Genomic DNA, 24,841 nt, shown 5'->3' with positions numbered 1-24,841 from the left:
TATATATAGCCTAACGCTATCGAGTTCTAGCCAATTACGGCAAAAATTATTTGACTATAAAGAAAAGACTTCCTAATTTCAAACTATACTAAGATATTACAACCGAATCGTCAAAATTTTCATAGAGTCCGGGTCCTCTTCTCCTTCCATGACTTCATCGGCAACTCTCCATCGGCCGAGCACCAGAGCGGGCGAATCAGCATCTTCAAAGCATATTCCTCTGGTCCATCGAACAGGCTCTATCGGCCAATTCCAACCATGTTCATCTTTTGGTTTTTTTCAAATCGGCCACCTTATTTTTATTAAAATCGCTTTCCTTGATACGTGTCAAAAAAAACGGTGTCCAACAGTAGAAGCAGCTACAACAAACCTCGCATGGCATGGCATCGCATTCGCATCTCTGCGCACTGCGCGCAGTGGTATTTTCTTGGATCCTCCTCCGATCCTCATGCATGCCAAGTGGAAGCAATCAAGCAACGCCAAATGTACGTATGTGCTGCATATGGATCTGCTGTGACTTGACTCCCAGGCCGCAGGCTTGGCCCCAGCAGTCAAGTCGATCTTTACATATGCGTGTACATTTTAATTTCAGTTGACATTAATTCAGAATCTCCCTCCAATCGTGCAGTGTTGTGTTGGCCTCCAAATTACTGACGATTTAAAAAAACTATGGATCGGAGGGGTATGTTGGCCTACATACAATATGTGTGTATAAATGCTTGCAAGAGGAAGCAGATAAGCATGTGTAGTGTAGCTAGCGTTAGTTAATTTGTTCCTCCTTTACAGATGACTAGTAGGTGCTGCAGGCACGTGTTTTAAAGAACAATCTAAAAATAACTGAATTGTATCTACTAAAAATTTAATATATTTATTAGTTTCCAGATTTTATGATTTGGGCACGTTTTTTAAAAAACAATTATATAAAAATAACTGAATTGTATCAAACACCTACTAAAAATTTAGTATATTTATTAGTTTCCAGATTTTATGATTTGGGCCTAAACTGGCCCAACAAACCAGCCCACACATTCAGTCAAATTTGTTCTAGAACAAAAAAAATTGTTTCGAAATAATTTTTTAATTGTTCCAGCAATACAAAAAATTGTTCGGGAATAAAAAAATTGTTTCAGAAGAAAAAAATACTTTCCAGATTTTATGATTTGGGTACAATGCTAGACAGGCCATTTGTTCCAAGACGATATTGGTCTGCTCCAACCAAATACCTCAGCCGTGAGCCCCTCATGGTCAGTGTCCTCAATTAGGCGATTTTGTGTCAACACTGCAAATCAAAGAAAACCAAGGCGGTCTACGAATCAGAAAGCTAATGTAAAATTGATTTCCTAGGATGGACCTTCACGTTAAGCTGTTCTCTACAAATCAACATCGGAGTGACTTGCAATGTCAGGAATCACTATAAATAGCTAAAAAAATCCCATTAATGTCACATACAATTAATGAAATATTTTTTCAAGTAATTATCCGAGAGCAGTTGGACTAATTTGTACTACTAACAAAAAGGAGACAGGGAAGTATGAATATCAACAATTCTCTTAAACAAACTTTCACACATTCTATTCCAAAAGGTAGGTTCAAAGACATAAATCTCAATCTGAATCACAGATAGCTCAAATTTGCTTATTCTTAACTGCATTCCTTTTAGAACAAAAACCATGCAATTAAAGAATGAAACTAACATTCAATTCAGCCCATTGGGACACGTTCACACAGTAACATTAACAGGAGAATGGTACCTTGTGGCTGATGCAATCATATCCTAGAGGTGCTTCTCAGGCATTGTGGCCGATGCAGCCCTAGATGAGCAACATCTGAACAAGAAATCACAGGGATCCCAACATAAGTGGAAGATAGGCCAGATGGCTCCAGAACAGATGGCGCTAGATGAACTTGTGATATCATGCTGTATAGATACTCCAAGGCTCGGTAAAAGGCAACTATGTCAGATTCTACTAAAAGATCATGGCAACACACCCATTGGATGCACCCAGACATTTAGAATCTTAATTTTAGTAACAAAATGTCTTTCCCTTGAAAACCGGAAGGAAGAATATGCATATCTTGAAATAACAGTGAGCAGAGAAAATCAGAATGGTAATCACTACAATAAATTAACGATGGTTGGAGTGCAACTGTGCATGATTAGCAGATCACCAACCTTGTGTTAGGTGGAGTTGACATCGCGGCATGATTAGCAATGTTAGTGCAGGGCCCTCGGGCAGAGATAACCGGCAAACATCCTTCAAGCCACCACAGAACAGCGAAGCAACTGGTGCTGGGCAATGATGTTTGCTACGATTCAATCGGGCATCACATTAGAATGAAGCCATCATGCATCAATTCCAAGGCATACATCAGAATCAAGCCATCATCCATCAAATTGTAGCAGAGAGCAAACCATATTTAATTATGGCAATAGAATTTACCTAGAGGCTTCCATCACCAATGCGTAGTGTCCAATTGATTTGGAGTAGAAATGGTTTCCATCAGCGATTTAAGATCAAATGTGTTTCTGCCCGTACTGTACTTAACTGAAAGAGAAATACAAATTCAGAAGTGAAGTGATAAAATCTAAATTCAGAAGTGATATCCAAATCTGACCTACAAGCAAAGCCAAGCTGTTCAAGCTGTTCTGAGTCGGCTTGATGGTCTGATAGTCCCTTCCATGCCTCAAGACCCAATGTACAAATCAGACCATCAAGCCGAGACAATGGGAGACAATGGACTAATAATTATCGTATTAAGTTAACACACATCATGGAACAATAGCAGCAAGAACATCATGATCTTGGAGTCGAGATTCATTTTATAAGTGATCAAATTTAACTTGCAAGTAATCATGGTTAAAGAAACATTATACCCAGAACCCAATAAATGTATCTTATCCTTTCCTGAACCAATAATTTACTGATAAATGCACGGTGTTTTAACTTTTTTTAACACATTGCAGGTAGTAGAAAGATGCAACATGGCACAAACAATATGATATTTCTGCTAGATTCTATTAAATCCTAGAAAACTGACATGAGGAACACTTTCACTTCTTGAGGCTATTTGGAATGCACATTTTTAGATGCTCAAAGAAAGCACAAGTACTTTCCTGTAGACTTTAGATGTTATTTAGAAAAGCACTGCTGAAGAAAGTAATGCATAAGCATCAACAGTAAACTATGTCCAGGCATGAAACAGTGAAACAGATTCTTTACAGAAAATAAAAGGCTGCATGTTATGTAATAAATCCATTCAGAATACAATTTATAAATATGTATCTATTGTTAACAATAATACCTGTGGCTGCTGATCAGCTTGTCAATAAGGTGGTCTGGTTTTTCTTCATGGTTATTGCTGATCGCCAAGAACTTAGTAAATGCAAGTGAACATTTTTAGCAGAGAAATAAGCTAAATAAAGGATAATCATGCTTCTGAGCCTTGTTATTTTTACTTGTTTCTCAGACATACCGTCCTTAATTAGCAATACCGAAGGCCACAAATCTTTTCACTGATAGATCATTGTGAAACATCTATGGTCTGCAAAGAACAAAAGAAGCTATTGTTGCAAAATATGTACTACTAAAATCCTAGAAATCCAAATAAAATAAAAGACAAATATCATTACTATATTCTTCCAATGCAAGGACAAAACAATAAATTTCACGGTACAGTTACTGCATCAAATCAAAGGGCAAGCTGCAAGGGCAAATTCTCCTTCTCTAATTCATAAAGGTGGCTATGATACTACCAATTCAGATACTGCATGAGTTAAAGCTTTAAAATCGAAAGATAAAAGACACTGCAAGAACATTTTTTTCCTATACACAAATCCAAGAGCTCTACCATACAGGTCATGGCTGATCTCTATGGCCTATTTTAGGTTAAAGTACAGAGAAGCATACCATGTATACATAATTTGAACAATTTCTAAGCTGGAAAATGGTTACGATCTCAGGCTCACTCAATACAAGGCATATAAAAGCTCTAAATACGGGTAATACAATAAAGTGCAGAATAAAGATGGAAGAATAGCTTACTTCTGCAGCCCCAAGTTGAAGTAGCAGTGGAGAGATCATCTTTTAGATAACGAATTGATTTAGTACTTGTTGAAACCACCTAACTGTCACCAATTTAGAAAGAGAGCCTTTTTGTAAAATGCCTAGCTATTGGGTAAAACAGAATATCGAGCTCAGGTTCTGATATCATCAATAGTAAGTATTTGAGGCTATAATTATCCAGCCAATTCAGGTTTCAATCTCTGCCTGATGGGTACCACGATATGTTCAAGGTTAAACTCCTGCCTGTCTAGCAGGTTCACCTTGCACCCAACCATGACCACTGGTGCCTTGAACTCCACCCGGGCATATTAAACAACGCAAATTATGTAGGCAACCAACTAACGAACCATTAGCTATGTAAACCAAAACCAGAAAGGCAACAAACTTAGAACCGAGTAGCCATAACCTGCAGAGCCAGTCAAACATGGCAGGTCAGTTTATGAATGGGTAAAGTCCATTTTACAACCTCGTACTTGCCATAGTTGTCTGATTAACAACCTAGAAGTACAAAACCGGATAAAAAACACCCTGAACTATACAAAACCGGGCAAAACACACCCCTGGGCAGTTTTTTGGGCGGTTTTGCTGACGGGGCGGTGTGGGGTCCGCATGTCAGCGCTGACTAGTGGGCCACCCCTCTTCTCTTTCTTCTCTCCTACCCTGTCTCTCTCTACCCTCTCCCCTTCTCGCTCCTTCACCGGCGCGCGGTTGGTCAGGAGCACTCGGCCCAGCCCTCCTCGTCGTCGGCCTCGGCGAACGGCGGCGGCGGCGCCCGGTGGCTCACCGCGCGCGCCATCCACGACGCCACGGTGAGCACTAGCCTCGCTGGCACGTGCGCCGCGGCCTCCCCTCCCTTGCACGCGGCGGCGGGGGCGGACGTGATCTCGGCCTAGAGCGCCGCGGCCATCACGACGCGGAGCGGGACGCGGGCAGCGGCCACGCCCCGGCCCAGCGCCCGGAGCGCGCCTGCGGGCCCCGCCGCGAAGCCCATCCGCGCGGCCCACCCTTCAAGCACCTCGGCGGGCAGCGGCGGCGGCGCCCGGTGGCTCGCCACGCGCGCCATCCACGACGCCACGGTGAGCACCAGCCTCGCCGGCACGTGCGCCGCGGCCTCCAGCCGCCGGAGCAGCGCGGCCTCCCCTCCCTTGAACACGGCGGCGGGGGCGGACGTGATCTCGGCCCAGAGCGCCGCGGCCATCGTGACGCGGAGCGGGACGCGGGCAGCGGCCACGCCCCGGCCCAGCGCTCGGAGCGCGCCCGCGGCCGTCGCGGCGCGCCGGCGCGCGGGCCCCGCCGCGAAGCCCATCCGCGCGGCCCACCCTTCAAGCACCGCCTCCGCGCGCGCCCGCCGCTTCCACGCCGGCGCAGGCGCGAGCGCGGCAGCCGACTCCGCCGTGTCGGCCATGGACACGCAGGAGCTGCTCGACGCGGACGACGCCGAGGGCCCCGAGCGGGCGGGCGCGCCCAGGCGGCGCTTCAGGTGCCTGGACACCAGGAAGTTGGCGCCGTGCAGGGAGCGGACATTTGCGGTGGCAGCGGTGGAGTGAGTGGAAGGCGACGGCGGCGCAGGAGGAGCGAGAGGACGGCGGCGGCACTGGAAGGAGCGAGAAGGGGAGAGGGTAGAGAGAGACGGGGTAGGAGAGAAGAAAGAGAATAGGGGTGGCACACTAGTCAGCGCTGACATGCAGACCCCACATCGCCACGTCAGCAAAACCGCCCAAAAAACTGCCCAGGGGTGTGTTTTGCCCGGTTTTGTATAGTTTAGGGTGTTTTTTATCCGGTTTTGTACTTCTAGGTTGTTAATCAGACAACTATGACAAGTACGAGGTTGTAAAATGGACTTTACCCTTTATGAATCCTCGATGAATTGCCATACACTTTAATACATGTATTTCCGTAAACTTTAGTAGATGAAAACATTAAATCATCTAATATTTGCAGCAAGATGAAACACAAATTATATAATCATGCTCCCAGCATTCACAAACTGCATACTACAAAGCAAAGTGTCGGTACCCCAGGACTGGGGTACCCCCTCTTGCTGTGACTAGGCAAGAGCCTTAGTAGTCATCCTTGACTACAACCAAACAGCCGGACCCCTGCAGTCCGAAGTCCTGTCCTCCCGACAAAGGTCCGGACCTGTTCCGCGGCCGGGGAAGGTCTGGGAACGCCACGTGTCCCAGGAAAAACAGGCGCTCAAGCGCAAGCAGCCAGGGCTCCGGACCTCCCAAGGAATCCAGACCCCCGCGGGGTCCCGGACCCCTCATAGGGTCCTGGATAGCAACCGGACCCCTCTCGAAGGGAAAGTTTGGACGCCCCGCCTCAGGGCGGTCCGGGGCCGACACGTGTATGAAGTCCTTGGTCTCCATATTGAGGTCCACCTACCTTCGCATTCATTGCAGTAGGTGGACATCCACTTTGATATAGTGGAAGCCGAGGCGTTTGACTGACCAGGGGGCACTATTGATCGCGTATTACCAAGGCAGTGGAGCCGATGGCGCCGCCCATGCCGCGTCTGCCAGTCTGCCGTAACAGTCGGATACGACGGCTCGGCTTCACCCATTATGACGCTACATAATAGCCTCAGCAGGCCACGCCGCAAGCTACGCTACTCCAACGGGCACCTAGCTGACGGAACAAGAGAAGACCCCTGTGACAGGAGAGCAGCAGTACGCATATCGAAGGAAAGATTCGCTACCACTGTAGCCGCATTCACGTTGGGCCCACCTGTCGGGGCATCGACGTCCTATGTATCCGCTCCCCCTTGATCTATAAAAGGGGGGAGCGCCGCTAGAAAACCTCAGGCTGGGCAAGAGCCAAGGCCAGCAGAGGATAGGTTCATTCACACAACCAAGACAATACATCTCCCAGTGGACGTAGGGTATTACGCTCCGGCGGCCCGAACCACTCTAAATCGAGTGTTCTTGAGTCCTTGTCTCAGCGAAGATCCAGCCCCATCGCCTAGTACTTCCCCGAGTACTCCCTCACTGGGAATAGGCGGGTGCGCTCCGCCACCCGGCTGTGGGTACCCCTAAAAATCCCCACAACATTTTGGCGCCGTCCGTGGGGAGGACAGGCGTTGGCTGGATCTTCAGGCCTCTAGGCTGTGTTCTCCCTCTGCAACGGCGAACTTGAAGATGAAGGAAGGCACACTCACTCCGCATGCTATGGCACCGGCACTCCGACGCCCTCGGTGCGGCGGCGCACGGCAGCGGCGCCTGCTGTGTGTCGCCACCGCGACACCTCAGAGCCGGCGTAGCAACGCACAGCGGAGGCGCCGCTGCGCGCCGCTGCTCCTACGTCGACTCAAGGTTTTCTCTCAAGCAACGGCCACGCCTCCTCAGCGGTGGCATGGTGTCGGCTCAAGGCTTTCTCTCAACATGGAGCCTGGAGCCGACGGCCATCCCGGAGGAAGTTGACCGTGTCGTCCCGCCGTCTCCAGCGCCGGAGATCCACCTCAGCGTTACTCGGTGCTGCTGCAGACAGGACCCCGCCTCCTCGTGCGGGGGCCCCTGGCGCTAGCACCAAGGACAAGCCGGCGAACGACCGCACTTCTCCACGCGTCGCACCGGTCCATCTGCTGCGCAAGGGCTCTGGTTTCCATCGGCAACGGCGACGGCAGGGGGAGGGGGCCTCTTCCATTCAAAGCCAAAGAATTTGTCTCATGCCATGTAAGCATGTGACAGCTCTTAGGCAAGGAGGGGTCCCCCGAGCTCCCGAGGTGATGCTGGATGATGCGGTTCAGGCACGTTCAGGGCGCCTTCACCTCCGAAGAAGAACACGCTGTATAGCATGCAGCCGTAGGTTACTCCTAAGAAAGGAATGAGAGATTTTCTCCTTTGTAATAGCGTGGTGTCTACGTGTGTGTCCAGAGCGGTCAAGGTCCGACCTTGTAAACCCGACCTCTGGCCCTATCACACAAACAGGCAAAAGCGGTCCGGAGCGGTGGAGGTCCGTCCTCGTAATCCCGACCTCCGATGTATACCGTGACAACCACAATAATAAAGGAGATTTTCCTCCTCAGTTTTGCCTAGGCTCCACCCTGATTACATTTATTCGCCTTGGTTTAACTATTCTTTTCTCTTGACCGGAGTTTCCCTTATTGCTAACAATCCAAGTTAAGTTGCTGGCTTGTGGTCAGGTAAAGACACCCCTTCTAGCTGGAAGGCGGTCCGGACCCCTAAGGACCTGCTCTGGAGAAGTGGTATTTGTATCCTGGGGTAGAGAAGCTCCGCGTGGCTTAGCCTGGTAATGTACCCTAAGTTTACGTACTTCACTACCCTGTTACAAGTACTCTAGTATCCAGGACTGCTGACTTTAGAGGTCCCGGGCTCTCTTCTAGTATAAGGCTTGGTTTCTTTGCACCTTACTATGAGGTCCGGTAACATGCTTCATCGGATTGTCAGCCACGGTCGCTCCAAGTCCACTCCGGTGGCCCGCTCCGGCGGAGACCGCTCGCCACGGTCGCTCCAAGTCCACTCCGGTGGCCCGCTCCGGCGGAGACCGCTCGCCACGGTCGCTCCAAGTCCACTCCGGTGGCCCGCTCCGGCGGAGACCGCTCGCCACGGTCGCTCCAAGTCCACTCCGGTGGCCCGCTCCGGCGGAGACCGCTCGCCACGGTCGCTCCAAGTCCACTCCGGTGGCCCGCTCCGGCGGAGACCGCTCGCCACGGTCGCTCCAAGTCCACTCCGGTGGCCCGCTCCGGCGGAGACCGCTCGCCACGGTCGCTCCAAGTCCACTCCGGTGGCCCGCTCCGGCGGAGACCGCTCGCCACGGTCGTTCCAAGTCCACTCCGGTGGCCCGCTCCGGCGGAGACCGCTCGCCACGGTCGCTCCAAGTCCACTCCGGTGGCCCGCTCCGGCGGAGACCGCTCGCCACGGTCGCTCCAAGTCCACTCCGGTGGCCCGCTCCGGCGGAGACCGCTCGCCACGGTCGTTCCAAGTCCACTCCGGTGGCCCGCTCCGGCGGAGACCGCTCGCCACGGTCGCTCCAAGTCCACTCCGGTGGCCCGCTCCGGCGGAGACCGCTCGCCACGGTCGTTCCAAGTCCACTCCGGTGGCCCGCTCCGGCGGAGACCGCTCGCCCCGGTCGCTCCAAGTCCACTCCGGTGGCCCGCTCCGGCGGAGACGGTCGACAAAAGCCGGGTCCGGGAAGTAGTGCTACCCCCTGAGCGATCCGAAGTCCGTGTAGCCGCTTAGCTTGGTTCTGTACCCTAAGCCTACACCTTCGTCGCCCCGTGGAGAGCACTCTAGTACCTAAACCAGGCAACAATCATACCGGCCTCAGGGGTCCGGGATGCCCACTCTCTCCAAGAGCACACCAACGCAATCAAGTTGCGTCGGAACACATCACGGTGGTGGCCCCACCCGCGGGTTCATACCTCTCCCGAGGTGGGCCCGGGGGCCACTGTCGGTACCCCAGGACTGGGGTACCCCCTCTTGCTGTGACTAGGCAAGAGCCTTAGTAGTCATCCTTGACTACAACCAAACAGCCGGACCCCTGCAGTCCGAAGTCCTGTCCTCCCGACAAAGGTCCGGACCTGTTCCGCGGCCGGGGAAGGTCTGGGAACGCCACGTGTCCCAGGAAAAACAGGCGCTCAAGCGCAAGCAGCCAGGGCTCCGGACCTCCCAAGGAATCCAGACCCCCGCGGGGTCCCGGACCCCTCATAGGGTCCTGGATAGCAACCGGACCCCTCTCGAAGGGAAAGTTTGGACGCCCCGCCTCAGGGCGGTCCGGGGCCGACACGTGTATGAAGTCCTTGGTCTCCATATTGAGGTCCACCTACCTTCGCATTCATTGCAGTAGGTGGACATCCACTTTGATATAGTGGAAGCCGAGGCGTTTGACTGACCAGGGGGCACTATTGATCGCGTATTACCAAGGCAGTGGAGCCGATGGCGCCGCCCATGCCGCGTCTGCCAGTCTGCCGTAACAGTCGGATACGACGGCTCGGCTTCACCCATTATGACGCTACATAATAGCCTCAGCAGGCCACGCCGCAAGCTACGCTACTCCAACGGGCACCTAGCTGACGGAACAAGAGAAGACCCCTGTGACAGGAGAGCAGCAGTACGCATATCGAAGGAAAGATTCGCTACCACTGTAGCCGCATTCACGTTGGGCCCACCTGTCGGGGCATCGACGTCCTATGTATCCGCTCCCCCTTGATCTATAAAAGGGGGGAGCGCCGCTAGAAAACCTCAGGCTGGGCAAGAGCCAAGGCCAGCAGAGGATAGGTTCATTCACACAACCAAGACAATACATCTCCCAGTGGACGTAGGGTATTACGCTCCGGCGGCCCGAACCACTCTAAATCGAGTGTTCTTGAGTCCTTGTCTCAGCGAAGATCCAGCCCCATCGCCTAGTACTTCCCCGAGTACTCCCTCACTGGGAATAGGCGGGTGCGCTCCGCCACCCGGCTGTGGGTACCCCTAAAAATCCCCACAACACAAAGTATCCGATTGCTACCTTCACAGTTTCAGAAGAGGAAATAACATTGTGGTGCAGTGGTGGAATTGACGTTGCTGCAGGAAAGCCAGAGATTAATTATCTTTCCAAATGTACTTTGAGACAAGAGTACAACGAAACAACAACATCGTTAAGTGTATCGAGAAATTACCAGCTGCTGAAAAGTCAAACAACGGTGGCAGTGGCTGTCCACTTGGCAAGCACACCTTGGAATTGAAGAACCTCTCCTAATCTGATCACAAAATCTCATAATCACAGTTGGAGAAGCACAAAGATAGATAAGTGAAGTCAAGAATGGAGTATTTGCAAAGTAAAATTAAACAAGTGAACATACAACTATTAATTTTGGGGCAATTTCATGAGCTAATCCAGCACAATAAGTAGGGGGCAGGGGCGGACCTGAGATATGGGCACCGTGACGCCTGGCGAGTGCTGCGTCGGAGGGCACGGCCGTGGCGAGGTCATAGCAGGGCACGAGCAATGACGTCATGGTGTCCCTGAGCGTCGCGTCGTTGAACACGCACCGGAGCGTCCGCCCACCACCCGCGCCGGCCGCCTCAGCACTTTATCCCGATGCTCGCGGCAACGAACGCGAGCGCCTCATGGGCCGAATACCGCGGATGCCCATGGGGCCTCTGACATCACAGGTCACAGCCAGCACGCCACCCGCGCTCGCGGTCAAGTCGAAGAAGACGGCGACGCGCGCGACAGGGTCCAGGCTTGCTACCGCCCGGGCTCGAGCCTCGTAAGCGTTGCGGCAGAGCTGTCGATGGCCAGCACCCGCACGCACCCGCTATCGAGGAACACCCGCACCGGCGTCCCGGGGCCGGAGGACAGGCACCCATTGGCAGGAGCGGACGTCGGTGGCGGCGCGTGGAAGGAGAGGACCTTGGAGGCCCTCCTCACGCAGCGGCCCCTCGCTCGCCGCCATGTCACCTCTCCTCGCGCCACACACACGCCGCGGCCTCGCGCCTCTCCTCGCGCAGCGGCCTCGCCACTTGCCGCCGCCAGCGCACCGCCGCCATGGGCACCCCACCTTCCCTCGCGCAGCTCACCACCGCACCTCGCGCCGCTTCTCCCCGTGCGGCATGCCGCCGCCCGTCGCTGGCCTCCTCGCGCCGTGATCCCGTGCCCCCTCACACCTCTTCTTCCCGCGCGGCATGCCACCGCCCGTCGTTGGCCTCCGCGCGGCCGCAGCGGCGCCGGCGGGGGAGGAGCGCCGGGGGAGGGTATGGGCGCCCGAGGGAGGGGAGGGGACTGGGGAGCAGCTGCGGGGAAGGGGAGGGGACTGGGGTGAACGCCAGGGAGGGGAGGGGAGGGGAAGGGCTCGCGTGATTGACGGGGCGTCCCGCGGCGCGTGATTCATGCTGACTAGTGATTTGTGCGCGCCCATGCGCGCGTTGCCTTTCCTTAGACGGCTTCCAACAGCGGGTCTGCAGCCCCAGCCCGCAGCCACAGTCACATCAACGACACGTCAGCTCTCGCCAGCCCACTCGACCCCAGCGCTCCATCAGTGAGCCTGCAGCCTCAGCCCACAGCCACGTCAGCGCCACATCAGCGCCTCCATTCCAGACTTAACCATTTCAGAACACGTTCTTTTATAATTTAAATGGACACAATAACCTCATTTTATTAAATTTAAAAATTCGGAAATTACATAAAAATTCGAAATAAAAATTCCACGACAATTTAAAATAAAGGAAATTACATAAGAATAAAAAAATTACATAAATCTAATGATGATTTTTGTTCCAAACATGCTCAATCAAATCCCTCTGAAGCTGTGAATATACTTGCCCTGATGTCATCGCGGCCTCTCTCTGAAGGCGAATTGCTAGACTCGGCGGTGCGTTGTAGTGGATCGCTGGTCCGACGAAAGAAGTGACAGTCTCATAGTTTTCGTCAAACGATCCGCCTCGCTCGTCATCGATGATCATGTTGTGCAAAATAATGCAAGCACGCATGATCAACCCAAGAGTACGTTGAGAGTAAGAACGTCCGGGAATGGCGAGTATGTTGAACCTCTTCTTTAATATCCCGAATGCACACTCAACATCTTTCCGCACTGATGCTTGCTGCTCTGAAAAAAAGCGATGCTTCTCCAGTTGTGGAAGAGGCACGCCCTTCATGAACACCGGCCACGAGGGATATATACCGTCAGCAAGGTAGTATCCCATATTGTACTCATGGTTGTTCACGGTAAAGCGCACCGTGGGCTCCTGTCCTCTAATGGCATCAGTGAACAACGGGGACTGATTGAGCACGTTGATATCGTTGTTGGGTCCCGCAACACCAAAAAAGGCATGCCAGATCCAACGGTCATATGAGGCTACGGCTTCAAGGATGATGGTTGGATGCTTGATGTCCCCCCTGGTAAATTGGCCCTGCCAACCCACTGGACAATTGCTCCACTGCCAGTGCATACAATCGATGCTCCCTAACATACCAGGAAACCCACGCTCCTCTGCCTTAGCTAGTAGACGCTGAAGATCCGACTCAGTAGGCCGACGATAGAATTCAGCCCCATAACATTCAATGATGCCCTCACAAAAATTCTCTAAACACTCTAAAGCAGTAGATTTACCTAACTTGAGGTACTCATCGATCGAATCTGCGGCTATGCCATACGCTAACAGGCGCAAGGCAGCAGTACACTTTTGCAAAGGAGATAAACCTCTACGTCCAGTGGCATCAACTCTTTCAGTGAAATATGAAGAATATTCACCTAACCTTTCCGTAATACATAGGAAAAGACTCCTACGCATACGGTACTGTCGTGGCGTTGCAAACCACGGCCGGGTGGCGGAAGGCACCCGCCCTAGCCCAGAGGGTGTGTACTCAGGGGGTAGCTAGTCTTAGATCGATCTCCCTCCAGAACACAAGAAACACAGCAGGATTTAGAGTGGTTCGGGCCGCCGGAGCGTAATACCCTACATCCACTGTGTGTTGTATTGCCTTCCCACAAGCGTGAGGAGGTGCGAGAGTTTGAGTCTGTATGGATCTGTGTTCTAGCGGGTGTGCTCTCCCTTTTATATGTCCAAGGGGAGCACGTACACTGAGCGGGGCCCCGACATGTAGACCCGGCGATGTATTATAAACTACACTTTGGCCTTCAATGCCTCAGATCCGGAGATCTTGTCGTCGGCTTCCGTGCGTAGCTTCTGACCAGGGATGGTCTTGAGCTGTCCTGTCAGAGTAGAGTCTAGCCTCTGCAGCCGCGCGTCGAGGTCATGATGAAGCGCCGAACTACTGACTCAGTCCACTGTAGCAGTGTGCACTGTTGCTCCAGTCAGTAGCTGGTCATCATGACTCGTCGCGCATGCGCACGGCGCTGAGTCTTTAATGCTTGTCTTGGTAAATGACGAGCCGCGTCGGTAATTGGCGATCCATAGTGTGGACTGACAAAAGCTGCCCCGTGCCCAGAGGCAGCAGAGCCCACCTCAACCACTCGCACTTAATGCGGGTGGGTGAGGGAGCTTCCAGCGGAAGGCTTGCGCCCGCGCCCGCGTGACACGTGGCGGCTCCGGACCCCTCCCGAGCAGCTAGCTGAGCCGAGAGCTCACGGGGGTCCGGATAGGCACGTGGAGGTCCAGGACCCATCTGCGGGAGTCCGGATGGCACGTGGAGGTCCCGGACCCACCTGCGGGGTCCGGGTCCGCGGCCACAGGTACTGAGCATTTCCACCTCTAGGACACGTGGTGACACCGGACCCGTCCCCGAGCGGGAAGCGGGTCCGGGACCGTTGGTCCGGTGAGATGGAGTCGAACCCCAGGGGTCCGGCTGCTCAGCTCCTCAGGGCGTAGTTACGGATAACTACGCGAGTCTTGGCACAGTAGGAGTGGGTACCCCAGTTGCAGGGTACCGACAGAGGCCCCCGGGCCCGCCTCGGGAGAGGCAACGAACCCGCAGGTGGGGCCACTACTGTGAGCAACTTGGCTGCTTCTGGCGCCCAGCGGTGCGCGCCGCAAGGGTCTTGCCCCGCGTCGTCCATCCTTTGGGTCACCTGCTGCATCATCACGTTTGGACCTGCACATGACTCAAGGTAGATGCTTAGTAGCGTGCCCACGGGTCCCAAATCCTGTTGGCTGTAATCCTTTGAGATATACAGCTAGGTTCAGTGAACGGAGCTCAAGGGGCCGGCCTTTAGGTTAAGAGAAAGTCCGGACCTCCAGGTTCCCAGTCCTAGGTACTACGGCACTCATTCACAGGAGGTGGTGCGTGCAGGCTTAGGGTACGGAACCAGGCTAAGCGGCTACACGGCTCCGGACCTCCCCGGAGAATGAGTGCGCTTCCCTGAACCTGCAGGTTCCCAGGGGTCCGAACCCCTCTCTTCCATGAGGGGTCTCGAGCTAAGTCACTAACTAGCCAACTCAATTCGGACCACAATCACCGCACAAGAGTAAGAAGCCACGTGGGGGTTAGCGCAAACAGAATGCGTAGATCGAAATTGGAATGTAACATCCTTAGAGGCGAACTGAGAATAAACTTTTCCTTTATAACTAGATGTACATGAGATGTGCGATGTAAGCCAGAACACGGGTTTATGAGGCCGGAGCTGTCCGGACCTCCGGGCCCCCAGTCTTAGGTACTACGGTACTCACCCTAGGGAGGTAGAGCATGCAGGCTTAGGGTACGGAACCAGGCTAAGCGGCTACACGGCTCCGGACCTCCCCGGAGGGTGAATACGCTTCCCTGAACCTGGTTCGCAGAGGTCCGGACCCCTCCACGGGGGAGGCTCACCGGACTGGACCACACGGAAGTACTACATAGTTACAAAGGAAAAGGTTTTATTCCCTGCTGGGCCTCTAAGAGTAGGACTTACAGAGATGTAGAGTCGGGGGTACGACCGGAGTCGGCTTTCCGCCGGAGAGAGCCACCAGAGTCGGCTTTCCGCCGGAGCGGGCTTGGTGCGACCGGAGTCGGCTTTCCGCCGGAGCGGGCTTGGTGCGACCGGAGTCGGCTTTCCGCCGGAGCGGGCTTGGTGCGACCGGAGTCGGCGTTCCGCCGGAGCGGGCTTGGTGCGACCGGAGTCGGCTTTCCGCCAGAGCGGGCTTCCTCACATGAGTGAGATATGCTGCGAGCTGGGATTTGTCGCTCCGCCGCTCGCAGCTTGTGAGGGGGCCCTTGACGGGTGCCCTGACTCTTGCCGGCGGGCGGCGTGCGCCGCCGCCAACGGTGGCTGCTCCACAGGCACAGTTGCCCCTGGAGCAGGAACGCGAGAGGCATGTGGCGCGGAGGACGCCACCCCCCTCCGTCATCTCCACGTCGTCCACGCGAACCATGGGGACGAAGAAGATGATGAAATGCGACCAGCTAGCCCCCCTACCTGGCGCGCCAAATGTCGTGGTGTGCGAACCACGGCCGGGTGGCGGAAGGCACCCGCCCTCCGTCATCTCCACGTCGTCCACGCGAACCATGGGGACGAAGAAGATGATGAAATGCGACCAGCTAGCCCCCCTACCTGGCGCGCCAAATGTCGTGGCGTTGCAAACCACGGCCGGGTGGCGGAAGGCACCCGCCCTAGCCCAGAGGGTGTGTACTCAGGGGGTAGCTAGTCTTAGATCGATCTCCCTCCAGAACACAAGAAACACAGCAGGATTTAGAGTGGTTCGGGCCGCCGGAGCGTAATACCCTACATCCACTGTGTGTTGTATTGCCTTCCCACAAGCGTGAGGAGGTGCGAGAGTTTGAGTCTGTATGGATCTGTGTTCTAGCGGGTGTGCTCTCCCTTTTATATGTCCAAGGGGAGCACGTACACTGAGCGGGGCCCCGACATGTAGACCCGGCGATGTATTATAAACTACACTTTGGCCTTCAATGCCTCAGATCCGGAGATCTTGTCGTCGGCTTCCGTGCGTAGCTTCTGACCAGGGATGGTCTTGAGCTGTCCTGTCAGAGTAGAGTCTAGCCTCTGCAGCCGCGCGTCGAGGTCATGATGAAGCGCCGAACTACTGACTCAGTCCACTGTAGCAGTGTGCACTGTTGCTCCAGTCAGTAGCTGGTCATCATGACTCGTCGCGCATGCGCACGGCGCTGAGTCTTTAATGCTTGTCTTGGTAAATGACGAGCCGCGTCGGTAATTGGCGATCCATAGTGTGGACTGACAAAAGCTGCCCCGTGCCCAGAGGCAGCAGAGCCCACCTCAACCACTCGCACTTAATGCGGGTGGGTGAGGGAGCTTCCAGCGGAAGGCTTGCGCCCGCGCCCGCGTGACACGTGGCGGCTCCGGACCCCTCCCGAGCAGCTAGCTGAGCCGAGAGCTCACGGGGGTCCGGATAGGCACGTGGAGGTCCAGGACCCATCTGCGGGAGTCCGGATGGCACGTGGAGGTCCCGGACCCACCTGCGGGGTCCGGGTCCGCGGCCACAGGTACTGAGCATTTCCACCTCTAGGACACGTGGTGACACCGGACCCGTCCCCGAGCGGGAAGCGGGTCCGGGACCGTTGGTCCGGTGAGATGGAGTCGAACCCCAGGGGTCCGGCTGCTCAGCTCCTCAGGGCGTAGTTACGGATAACTACGCGAGTCTTGGCACAGTAGGAGTGGGTACCCCAGTTGCAGGGTACCGACAGGTACCTTCGCCGGAAGTAGTTGGGAGGATAGATACAGTTGTCGGTGAAGTAGTCGTTGAGCAGCCTGGTGTGAGCGTCTTCGCGATCACGATGGATGTAGCGACGAGGACCCCGCCGTCTTGAGGATGAAGCTTCCATCTGCGCCTTCAGCGCGGCGATCGTATCCTCAACGGCGGCGAAGAGAGCATCGCCTAGCCCGTCACTTGAACTCGAAGAAGACATGGCGTGGGTGAGGAAGTGAGTGAAATGGGGAATGAGAGGTGTGGAATGAGCTCCAACCAGCCCTCTCTATTTATAGATGAGTTGGGGACGAAATTTGTGATTTTTTGGATTTTTTTCGAATTTTTTGGAGTTCAAACGGTCAAAAACGGCTAATTACAACGGCTAGCTGACGTGGCAGCCGTTGGCCAATCACAGAGCGCCATGTGGCAGCCGACCGGACGCCGGGTCGGTACCGACCGGCTGGGTCGGTACCGACCGGCCGGTACCGACCGCGCACGGCTCCAACGCCGGTTGGTACCGACCGCCCGGCCGGTCGGTAGCGCTACCCCCCCGCGCTCTCGGTTTCCGCGCTTACCGACCGGCGCGGGTCGGTAGCCGGGTCGGTACCGACCGGCGGGGGTCGGTACCGACCCCCGTTGGAACCAGCCTTAGGGACAGAACCTTTAGTTAGCGTCCTGGATTTCTTAGATAATGTCTACTGAACAGAATTTTTCGATTGATCAAATAATGCATATACATTCATATGAAATGGCTGCTCAATAGCATTGTTGTTATTGTTATTTTATCAATAACGTAACGGTATAAATCGATACACCTTTTGTTATATTGCCACTGTTTGTTGAGGCCGCCTTCGTTTGCCAGGTTCACAACCACAAAAGCTGCCATCTTTTTTCTTGGTTCTGCATCCATCTCTCTGTGAAATTAGAAATATAATGATTATGAACTAAAGGTAATCAGCCCCTTTAAATCAGCACAAATTAATGTGCATATGACCAAAATCTATGAAATCGTAACCGAAGATTACACTTATATCCTTTTTAGATTATCTGAATGTTGGGACGATGATCTGCATTAATCTAAACCTTGTACCTCCCTCTAATTGTGCATATTAGTGTAACACCATAACATATTGAGGCAAACACTCTATTTGATTACTCCAAATCAAGAAAGCGACAGTGAACTCCTAAAAACATACCAAATGTTGTCACACGGTTATTGGTAGAACGGAGGGCCTTTTTAGATTGACCAGTTTTATTCTTGTGCCCTTTTTAGATTGTCTCTCCCATGGAAAGTACCCACCTTGTGATTTGCAAATGTAATTATTAAAATTTAAAATAACATCTAAAGTTTCATTCTTGTCTATTCAATTTATTCATTTATACCACTGAATTAGATCAGGAAAGCAAGGTACTTATTGTACATGACTTGAAATAATTAAATTAAGATGAAGAGTAATACGGTTCTAATATCATTATATTGCACAGAACAGGAAATATGATTACTATATTTGAAATCATAAATAATTTACAAGGCCTATGACTTTTCCCAACAATTAGAAATAGGGAAAACTGAGAATTTCCAGTTGCCCTGAACTGAATAAAAAGTCAAAATAAGAGTAATTATTAAGGTCTCCACGAATGTAGACCACACTGCATACCTCAAACTGTCCTGTAAGCAATTGAACTTGATTGCACTTCCACTGTCCTGTCTGAAGAAATCTCCTGGAACCAATGACATTAAAAAGTAAACAAACAAACGCAAGGGAGAGAGAGAAAGAGAGATAAATCATTATTTGGCAACACATCACAAGAAAAATTACAGTGCATACCTCAAACTCTGCCTCAAGTAACTGAACTCGATTGCACTTCGAGCCTCCTTATCTAGAAACCTGCAGAAAACAGTAGTATAAAAAAATGAAATACAAAGAAACCACAACAAAATATCAATGCCCGAACTAAGCAAAACACACAACGAAATCAGCAGCAGTGAGAGGAAAATTGATCACGAACCAAACAAACAGAGGTGGAGTACAGGCATTGGAAAAGTAATAAACAAATCCAGCTAGAGAAAGCGAAACAGAGAGAGTCCTCTGTCTAACAGATCTGTTTAACAAAAAAAAACGAAGCAGAAACGCTGCTGCAACCCAATCCCCTTTCTCTCAGGCAGTGGTGAGCTAGCGTTGCTGGTAGCAGCAGCACGCAAGTCGGCGGCGGGTAACGGCTGGCGGACCGCACGCGAAACCCAGGACTGCGGAGGCGGCTTCAACGCCCGAGCAGAGGGCCGGCGGCCAGATAGCGCCAGCTGCGCCCTCAACTCCGGAGGCAGCTGCGGCCCCGGCGCACAGGCGCGCCCGCATCTCGCCGCCTACACGCGATACCGCCCTGCGGCCGCACGCGAGGCGCTGTCCCGCTGCGCACCGGTGGCCTGCCGCAGCACAAAGCGTCGTGCTGCATCTCGCCGCTGCCGCGCGATGTTGCCCTGCAGCCGCATGCGAGGAGCCGCCCCGCCGCAGCACGAAGCGCTGCCCCTTGTCTCGCAAAGGAGAAGAGGAGGGGGATGACGAGATGAGGCGGCGCCAGGCAGGCAGCTGCGTAGCCGGCCGGCCGCATGCGACGGCGATGGGATAAGGCGGCACGTACGCAGAGGGCCGCAAGCTCCAGGCTGCTGCCAGCCAGACGATCGGCATCGCAGGGCCCGAGATTTTTGGGCCGACGTGTCCGGGCTGCTCCCGCCCCCCCCCCCCCCCCCGTCCCGTTTGTTACTTTAGATTTGCTAGGCGACCAATGAGGATGCGGGTACCAGGAGGCGGGGTGACAAAAAATTTGATGACCCTGCGGGATTGTACGGCGCAGCGACGAAAATCCGTATGCCACCGCATTTCGTCGAACATTGTTTCTGGGCCACCAAGTGGTGGTTTGTTAAGGGTATAGATAGATAGATTAATCTTAGAGCATCTCCAATAGTTTGCCATATTTTACTTGGCATATCTTGTGTTTTGCCAACTTCTAAAAAAATATGCCAAGTAAAAAAAGAGCTTATCTCCAATAATTTGGCATAATTCACTTACCAAATCCAGATCTAACTTACATCAGGAACCCTGAGAGAGAAACAAAATTATATTTATGCCCTTCCACCTCTTGAAAACTTAAATCAGGAACCCTTCTCTGTTATTTATTTCTTTTTTCACCCTCCCACCTGACTAGAAATCACGATGCCAACCGCGCGCCGCGGGCGTATATTTACGCGCTGGAGGCTGGTTTTTCCCAAGTTGCCAAAAATTGCCAAGTCTTTTGTCAAACTGTTGGAGGAGTATTTTTAACGTTTTTGCCAAAAATTAAAGATGACAACTCGATTTGCCAAACTCTTGGAGATGCTCTTAGTATAAAGAATTTCAATTTCTATGAATCCTTATAGTATAGATGAGAATTAATTCCTGCAGGCAGGTAGTTCTCGGGCTCAAAAATTAAAGAAAACAGAAGAAATGCCTAGCCTCTGCTCCTCGAACTTATTATGTGTATGTATGTATGTATATCGATCGATGACTAATAATGAGCGAGCGAGCGAGCAGCAGGTATGGGTGTGGCTCGCTAGCCGCCGGCGCCCTGGAGGACGCTGCCGTCGGAGGTGTGCCTCATGGTGAGCCTCCCGTGACCGATGATGCCCTTCTTCATCATGGCCACGAACTCGCCGTAGTCGATGCGGCCATCCTGCTCATCGATCAGCATGAAATTAATTAATTAATATATATATATACTCATATATAATTAATTATTATTACTCCGATCCGATCCACTCACAACGGAGCAGGAGTACTCACGTTGTCCTGGTCCACCTCCCTGATGATGTCGTCGATGCCCACGTCCGTCATGTTGTGGTCCCTGCAGGCCTGCTCCAGCTCGTCGACGGTGATGTATCCGCTGCCGTCCTTGTCGAAGTAGGCGAATGCGGCGAGCAGGTGCTCCTCGCGCTCGAGCTTGCTCATGTGCACGGTGGCGGCGATGAACTCGTCGTAGTCGATGGTGCCGCTCCTGTCGACGTCGGCGGCGTCCATGAGGTCCCGGATCTCGCTCTCCCTGAGGTTGGAGCCGTGCCGGCGCAGCCCCTCCTTGAGCTCCTCGAAGGTGATGGCGCCGCTGCCGTCCGTGTCCATGGCCTTGAACATCTCCTTGAGCCCCGCGAGCTCCTCCTCGGAGAGGCTCTGGGCGATGACGCGCAGCGCCATCTTCTTGAGGCGGTTCATGGCGGAGAAGTGCTTGAGCCTGGAGAGCACGGCCGGGTCGAGCGCCCGGTCGGGCGCGACGCCGTTCTCGCAGATCCAGGGGTGGCACAGCACCTGGTGCGCGGTGAGGCGGTCGGCCGGCGGCGACCGCAGCATGCCGCGGATGAGGTCCTTGGCGCTGTCGGAGATGCTGGGCCAGGGCTCCGAGTCGAAGTCGATGGCGCCCTTGAGCACGGCGTCGAAGATGCCCTGCTGCGTCTCGGCCCAGAAGGGCGGCACGCCGCTGAGGAGGATGTAGATGATGACCCCCGCCGTCCACACGTCGGCCTCGGGCCCGTAGTGCTTGCAGAGCACCTCGGGGGCCACGTAGTAGGGGGACCCCACCACGTCCGTGAACACCTGACCGGGCTTGAAGAAGACGGAGAGACCGAAGTCGATGGCCTTGAGCTTGATGCCCGGGCTGCTGCTGGAGGCCTCCGCCTCCGCCTCCTCCTCGCCGCCGTCCTCGATATCCTTACCAAGCAGCAGAAAGTTCTCGGGCTTGAGGTCCCGGTGCATGACCCCGAGCGAGTGGCAGGCCTCCACGACGCCGACGATGACGCGGGCGATCTCGGCGGCCTTGCGCTCCGAGAAGTAGCCGCGGTCGACGATGCGGTCGAAGAGCTCGCCGCCCTCGCACAGCTCCATGACGATGTGCACGTACAGCGCGTCCTCGTAGGCGCCCTTGATGGTGACCACGCTCTCGTGCCCCGCCAGGTGGTGCATGATCTGGATCTCGCGCCGGACGTCGTCCACGTCCTCGGGGGTCAGCAGCTTGCGCTTGGCGATGGACTTGCAGGCCAGGGCCGTGCCGGTGGCCAGCTCCGTGCACAGGTACGTGGTGCCGAACTGCCCCTGCCCGAGCTTGCGCCCGAGCGCGTACAGGTCGCGCAGCGGCGGCGTGGCGTGGCCCAGCACGGCGGTGGGGGAGGAGAGGTGCTGCTGCAGGTGCCCGCCGCCGCGCATGCTGCTGCCGTTGCCGTTGCAGGAGGGGCGCCGCCGCCGCTGCTGGTGGTGGTGGTTAGAGGAGCTGCCGCCGCTTGCTGTCGTTGTTGCGCGGGATGAGGACGACGACAAGGAGGAGGAGGTGCCGCGGCGGGAGCCGTAGCAGTAGTCGGCCGTCGAGTAGGTGGGCGTGGAGGAGCCGCGGCAGGAGTTGCCCATGCATCAAACAATCAATCACTATATCGATCGACCGCTGCTGCTGGGTCGGCGATGGCGGCCATTATATTATTCTTGTTCATATTGACAGACAAGACAATGACGACGACGATCTGATTGATTCTGATCGGCGTGCTCCGGCCGGCCGGTAGGGTAAGCAGCGGCGGTACGGTGGAGGGATATGGATGGATGGGCGTTTGCGTTGCACGTCCGAGGATCCGCCTCTCGGCCGGGGTGGGTGGGGAGAAAAGCTCGGGAGGTTGGAGGAGGGATGGAGCGACCAAGGAGGAGGCGCGCGCGGAAATTGTGGAATCCAAATCCCTCCAGGGCGTTCACGACCTTGGGGTGGGTCGTCTCGTCTGGCTAGTTTTGGTTGTTGATGACAAGGTCAGGTCAAGGTGGGTGTTGACGGAGTGACTGGTTGGTGGTGCGCGCGCACTTGTGGCTCGCCCTTTCCGGCCGGAAGATGGATAACAAATATAGTATCTACAAAGTCCATTACAGAGAGGAATTGTTGGCATCGCGGTAATCAAAGGCAGTGACGCGCCAATGCCCCGCTGCGAATCGCGCATGCATGCACTTGTAGTAAGCATATGCAGCTTGCACATCGCCAGTTCGCCACTCGCCAGGAAGGTGCAGGTGTGGCAGAGGCTTTTTCGTTTTTTCTCTCTCTCTTCAATCTGCATCAATAATTAATATTTTCTCTAAACTACTAGGTCAATATTTTAAAATACAAGATTCAATATTCATTCAAGCCTAATACAATATTTCTTATAAACTAGTTAAAAATTTATATGAAAATGTTGAAACTGTATGTACAAAATGTTGAACATGTATACTCAAATGTTGCAATAGTATACTTTGATTGTTGATTTTTTAGAAAAAAATAAAATTAATTAAAACAGGCATACATGATCTTGTTTTGTTGCATAAATTTCAAGTATCATCATGGTTCAAACGGAATCCACAATGTATTTACGGTTTGAAAGAAAAATAGGGTTAAAGTTTTAAATCTAAATGGAATCCCCACATCTACCCACCAACATCCAGCCATGCACGAAGTCGCACATGCTCTGTGCACACTCCGAAGCCGCACATGCGCGCAGCGATGTTCTCCTATTGCTCCAATCTCATCCGCTCCATACACTCCGCACGAATCTCAAACATTGAAAGCTCAATCCTCTTCTCCCACCTTCCAGAAGGAACCGCGTTCGCATAAGGTGATCGCGCGACCCGCTGTGCAGAATAAATTAGGTGAACAAAAGAGAGCCCGCTTGTTGTTTAGAACAAATTGTGTGCATGTGACAAGAGACCTAAGAGGTGCAGAGTGAAGTTTCTATCGTCAGATGGAGGACAGTACCATGCAGATAATGTCATGCTGATGTCACAACATTTCCTTTGTTTTATTTTCTTTTAGTGGTGATAACTTTCTTACTAAACATCCAATTTCAAATTTGTTTTCATATTTATGTTCCTTATGATTTTATCTACGAAACAAGACCCACTTTCCATATATTTCAAAATAATTTTATATTTATTGTCAAGTTATGTTTACAAATATTAGAAACTTATGCAAATATTTTGTATCAATTTGTATAGATGTTATCTGTCAGTTCTATATATCAACTTGTGTTAGAAACTATGAATCAACTTATGTGTAGTGTTTTACTGGTAACTTATATTCATACAATGTGTCAATTTGCAATATAATTTTAGAAACTAACAAATTGATGTGTTTGTCTAGTAGAAATTTGTGTATGAAAATATAGTACTTATGTTGTTTGGTGCAGTAACTAGTATATGTAATGGCACATTTTCTTGTATAAAGAATTTGTATCAAATAGTTAGTATCTATTTATATAGAGATTGTGTGATAATTTTATATTGTTGCAACGTACATAGAGACAATGAAAATTATTTGTAGAGAAGGATGTGGCATAGATACTCTAGAGAGGTAACAATGCTAGCTAAAATTTGTTTTTTGTAGCTATTTATGTATATAATTTATTGGTAAGTTTACACTCTAGTTGCAACATTTAATATAAAATTAGTTACTCTGCATTCAACATAAGTTGTCAGTAGATAAAACCTACTTCAAAATATATGCATTATGGGTATAGTTTCTAGATCTCATCGTCTGGAATGCAATGGTGCAAACGAAATTGAAAACGGATGTCTTAGAAGAAAGTTATCACATTTTAAAAATGTAAAACACATAAAAGAGTGTGCGGGGGCACACTTTATTTTCCTTACGGACCGCAACGGCCGTGAAAGGGCCGTATCCAAAAGGTCGTGTGCTCGGACACGAGCGCGACCT

At 52.6% G+C, this 24,841-nt stretch overlaps 2 protein-coding genes and 1 long non-coding RNA gene across 20 annotated transcripts; all 3 read right to left on the bottom strand.

Moving 5' to 3' along the window:
• Positions 1–949: 949 nt before the first annotated feature.
• Positions 950–11,948, bottom strand: LOC120647204. Of its 18 annotated transcripts, XR_005664720.1 has the most exons (11): positions 10,932–11,940; positions 10,684–10,764; positions 10,533–10,588; positions 4,044–4,470; positions 3,475–3,543; positions 3,304–3,374; positions 2,617–2,684; positions 2,442–2,546; positions 2,174–2,307; positions 1,752–1,826; positions 950–1,279 (listed from the first exon to the last, which is right to left on the bottom strand). XR_005664720.1 is itself a non-coding variant. In XM_039923887.1 (5 exons), the coding sequence occupies exon 1, from the start codon at positions 5,746–5,748 to the stop codon at positions 4,954–4,956; it is 795 nt and encodes a 264-aa protein (XP_039779821.1). In that variant the 5' UTR covers positions 5,749–6,069; the 3' UTR covers positions 950–1,279; positions 1,752–1,826; positions 2,174–2,307; positions 2,442–2,546; positions 3,304–4,953. The 18 variants fall into 18 exon arrangements, 4 of the variants coding, with proteins under 4 accessions (XP_039779821.1, XP_039779844.1, XP_039779837.1 ...); XR_005664724.1 differs by having other exon boundaries at positions 3,304–3,360; positions 3,475–4,470; positions 10,932–11,948; XR_005664722.1 differs by lacking the exon at positions 2,617–2,684 and having other exon boundaries at positions 3,304–3,360; positions 10,932–11,937.
• A 5,836-nt stretch (positions 11,949–17,784) lies between these two features.
• Positions 17,785–19,717, bottom strand: LOC120647199. The gene is made up of 3 exons (XR_005664706.1): positions 18,934–19,717; positions 18,763–18,826; positions 17,785–18,018 (listed from the first exon to the last, which is right to left on the bottom strand). It is a non-coding gene; the product is annotated as an uncharacterized LOC120647199 (long non-coding RNA).
• Positions 19,718–20,536: 819 nt separating this feature from the next.
• On the bottom strand, positions 20,537–22,373 carry LOC120647190 (calcium-dependent protein kinase 6-like). Its single transcript, XM_039923866.1, has 2 exons — positions 20,923–22,373; positions 20,537–20,812 (listed from the first exon to the last, which is right to left on the bottom strand). Exons 1-2 carry the CDS (start codon positions 22,327–22,329, stop codon positions 20,693–20,695), a joined length of 1,527 nt encoding a protein of 508 aa, XP_039779800.1. The 5' UTR covers positions 22,330–22,373; the 3' UTR covers positions 20,537–20,692.
• Between the last annotated feature and the right edge of the window lie 2,468 nt (positions 22,374–24,841).

This window comes from Panicum virgatum, chromosome 1K (assembly GCF_016808335.1).
Source record: "Panicum virgatum strain AP13 chromosome 1K, P.virgatum_v5, whole genome shotgun sequence".
NCBI lineage: Eukaryota > Viridiplantae > Streptophyta > Magnoliopsida > Poales > Poaceae > Panicum > Panicum virgatum.
The sequence above is the reverse complement of the archived record's forward strand: the minus strand, read 5'-3'. Positions and strand labels throughout refer to the sequence as shown.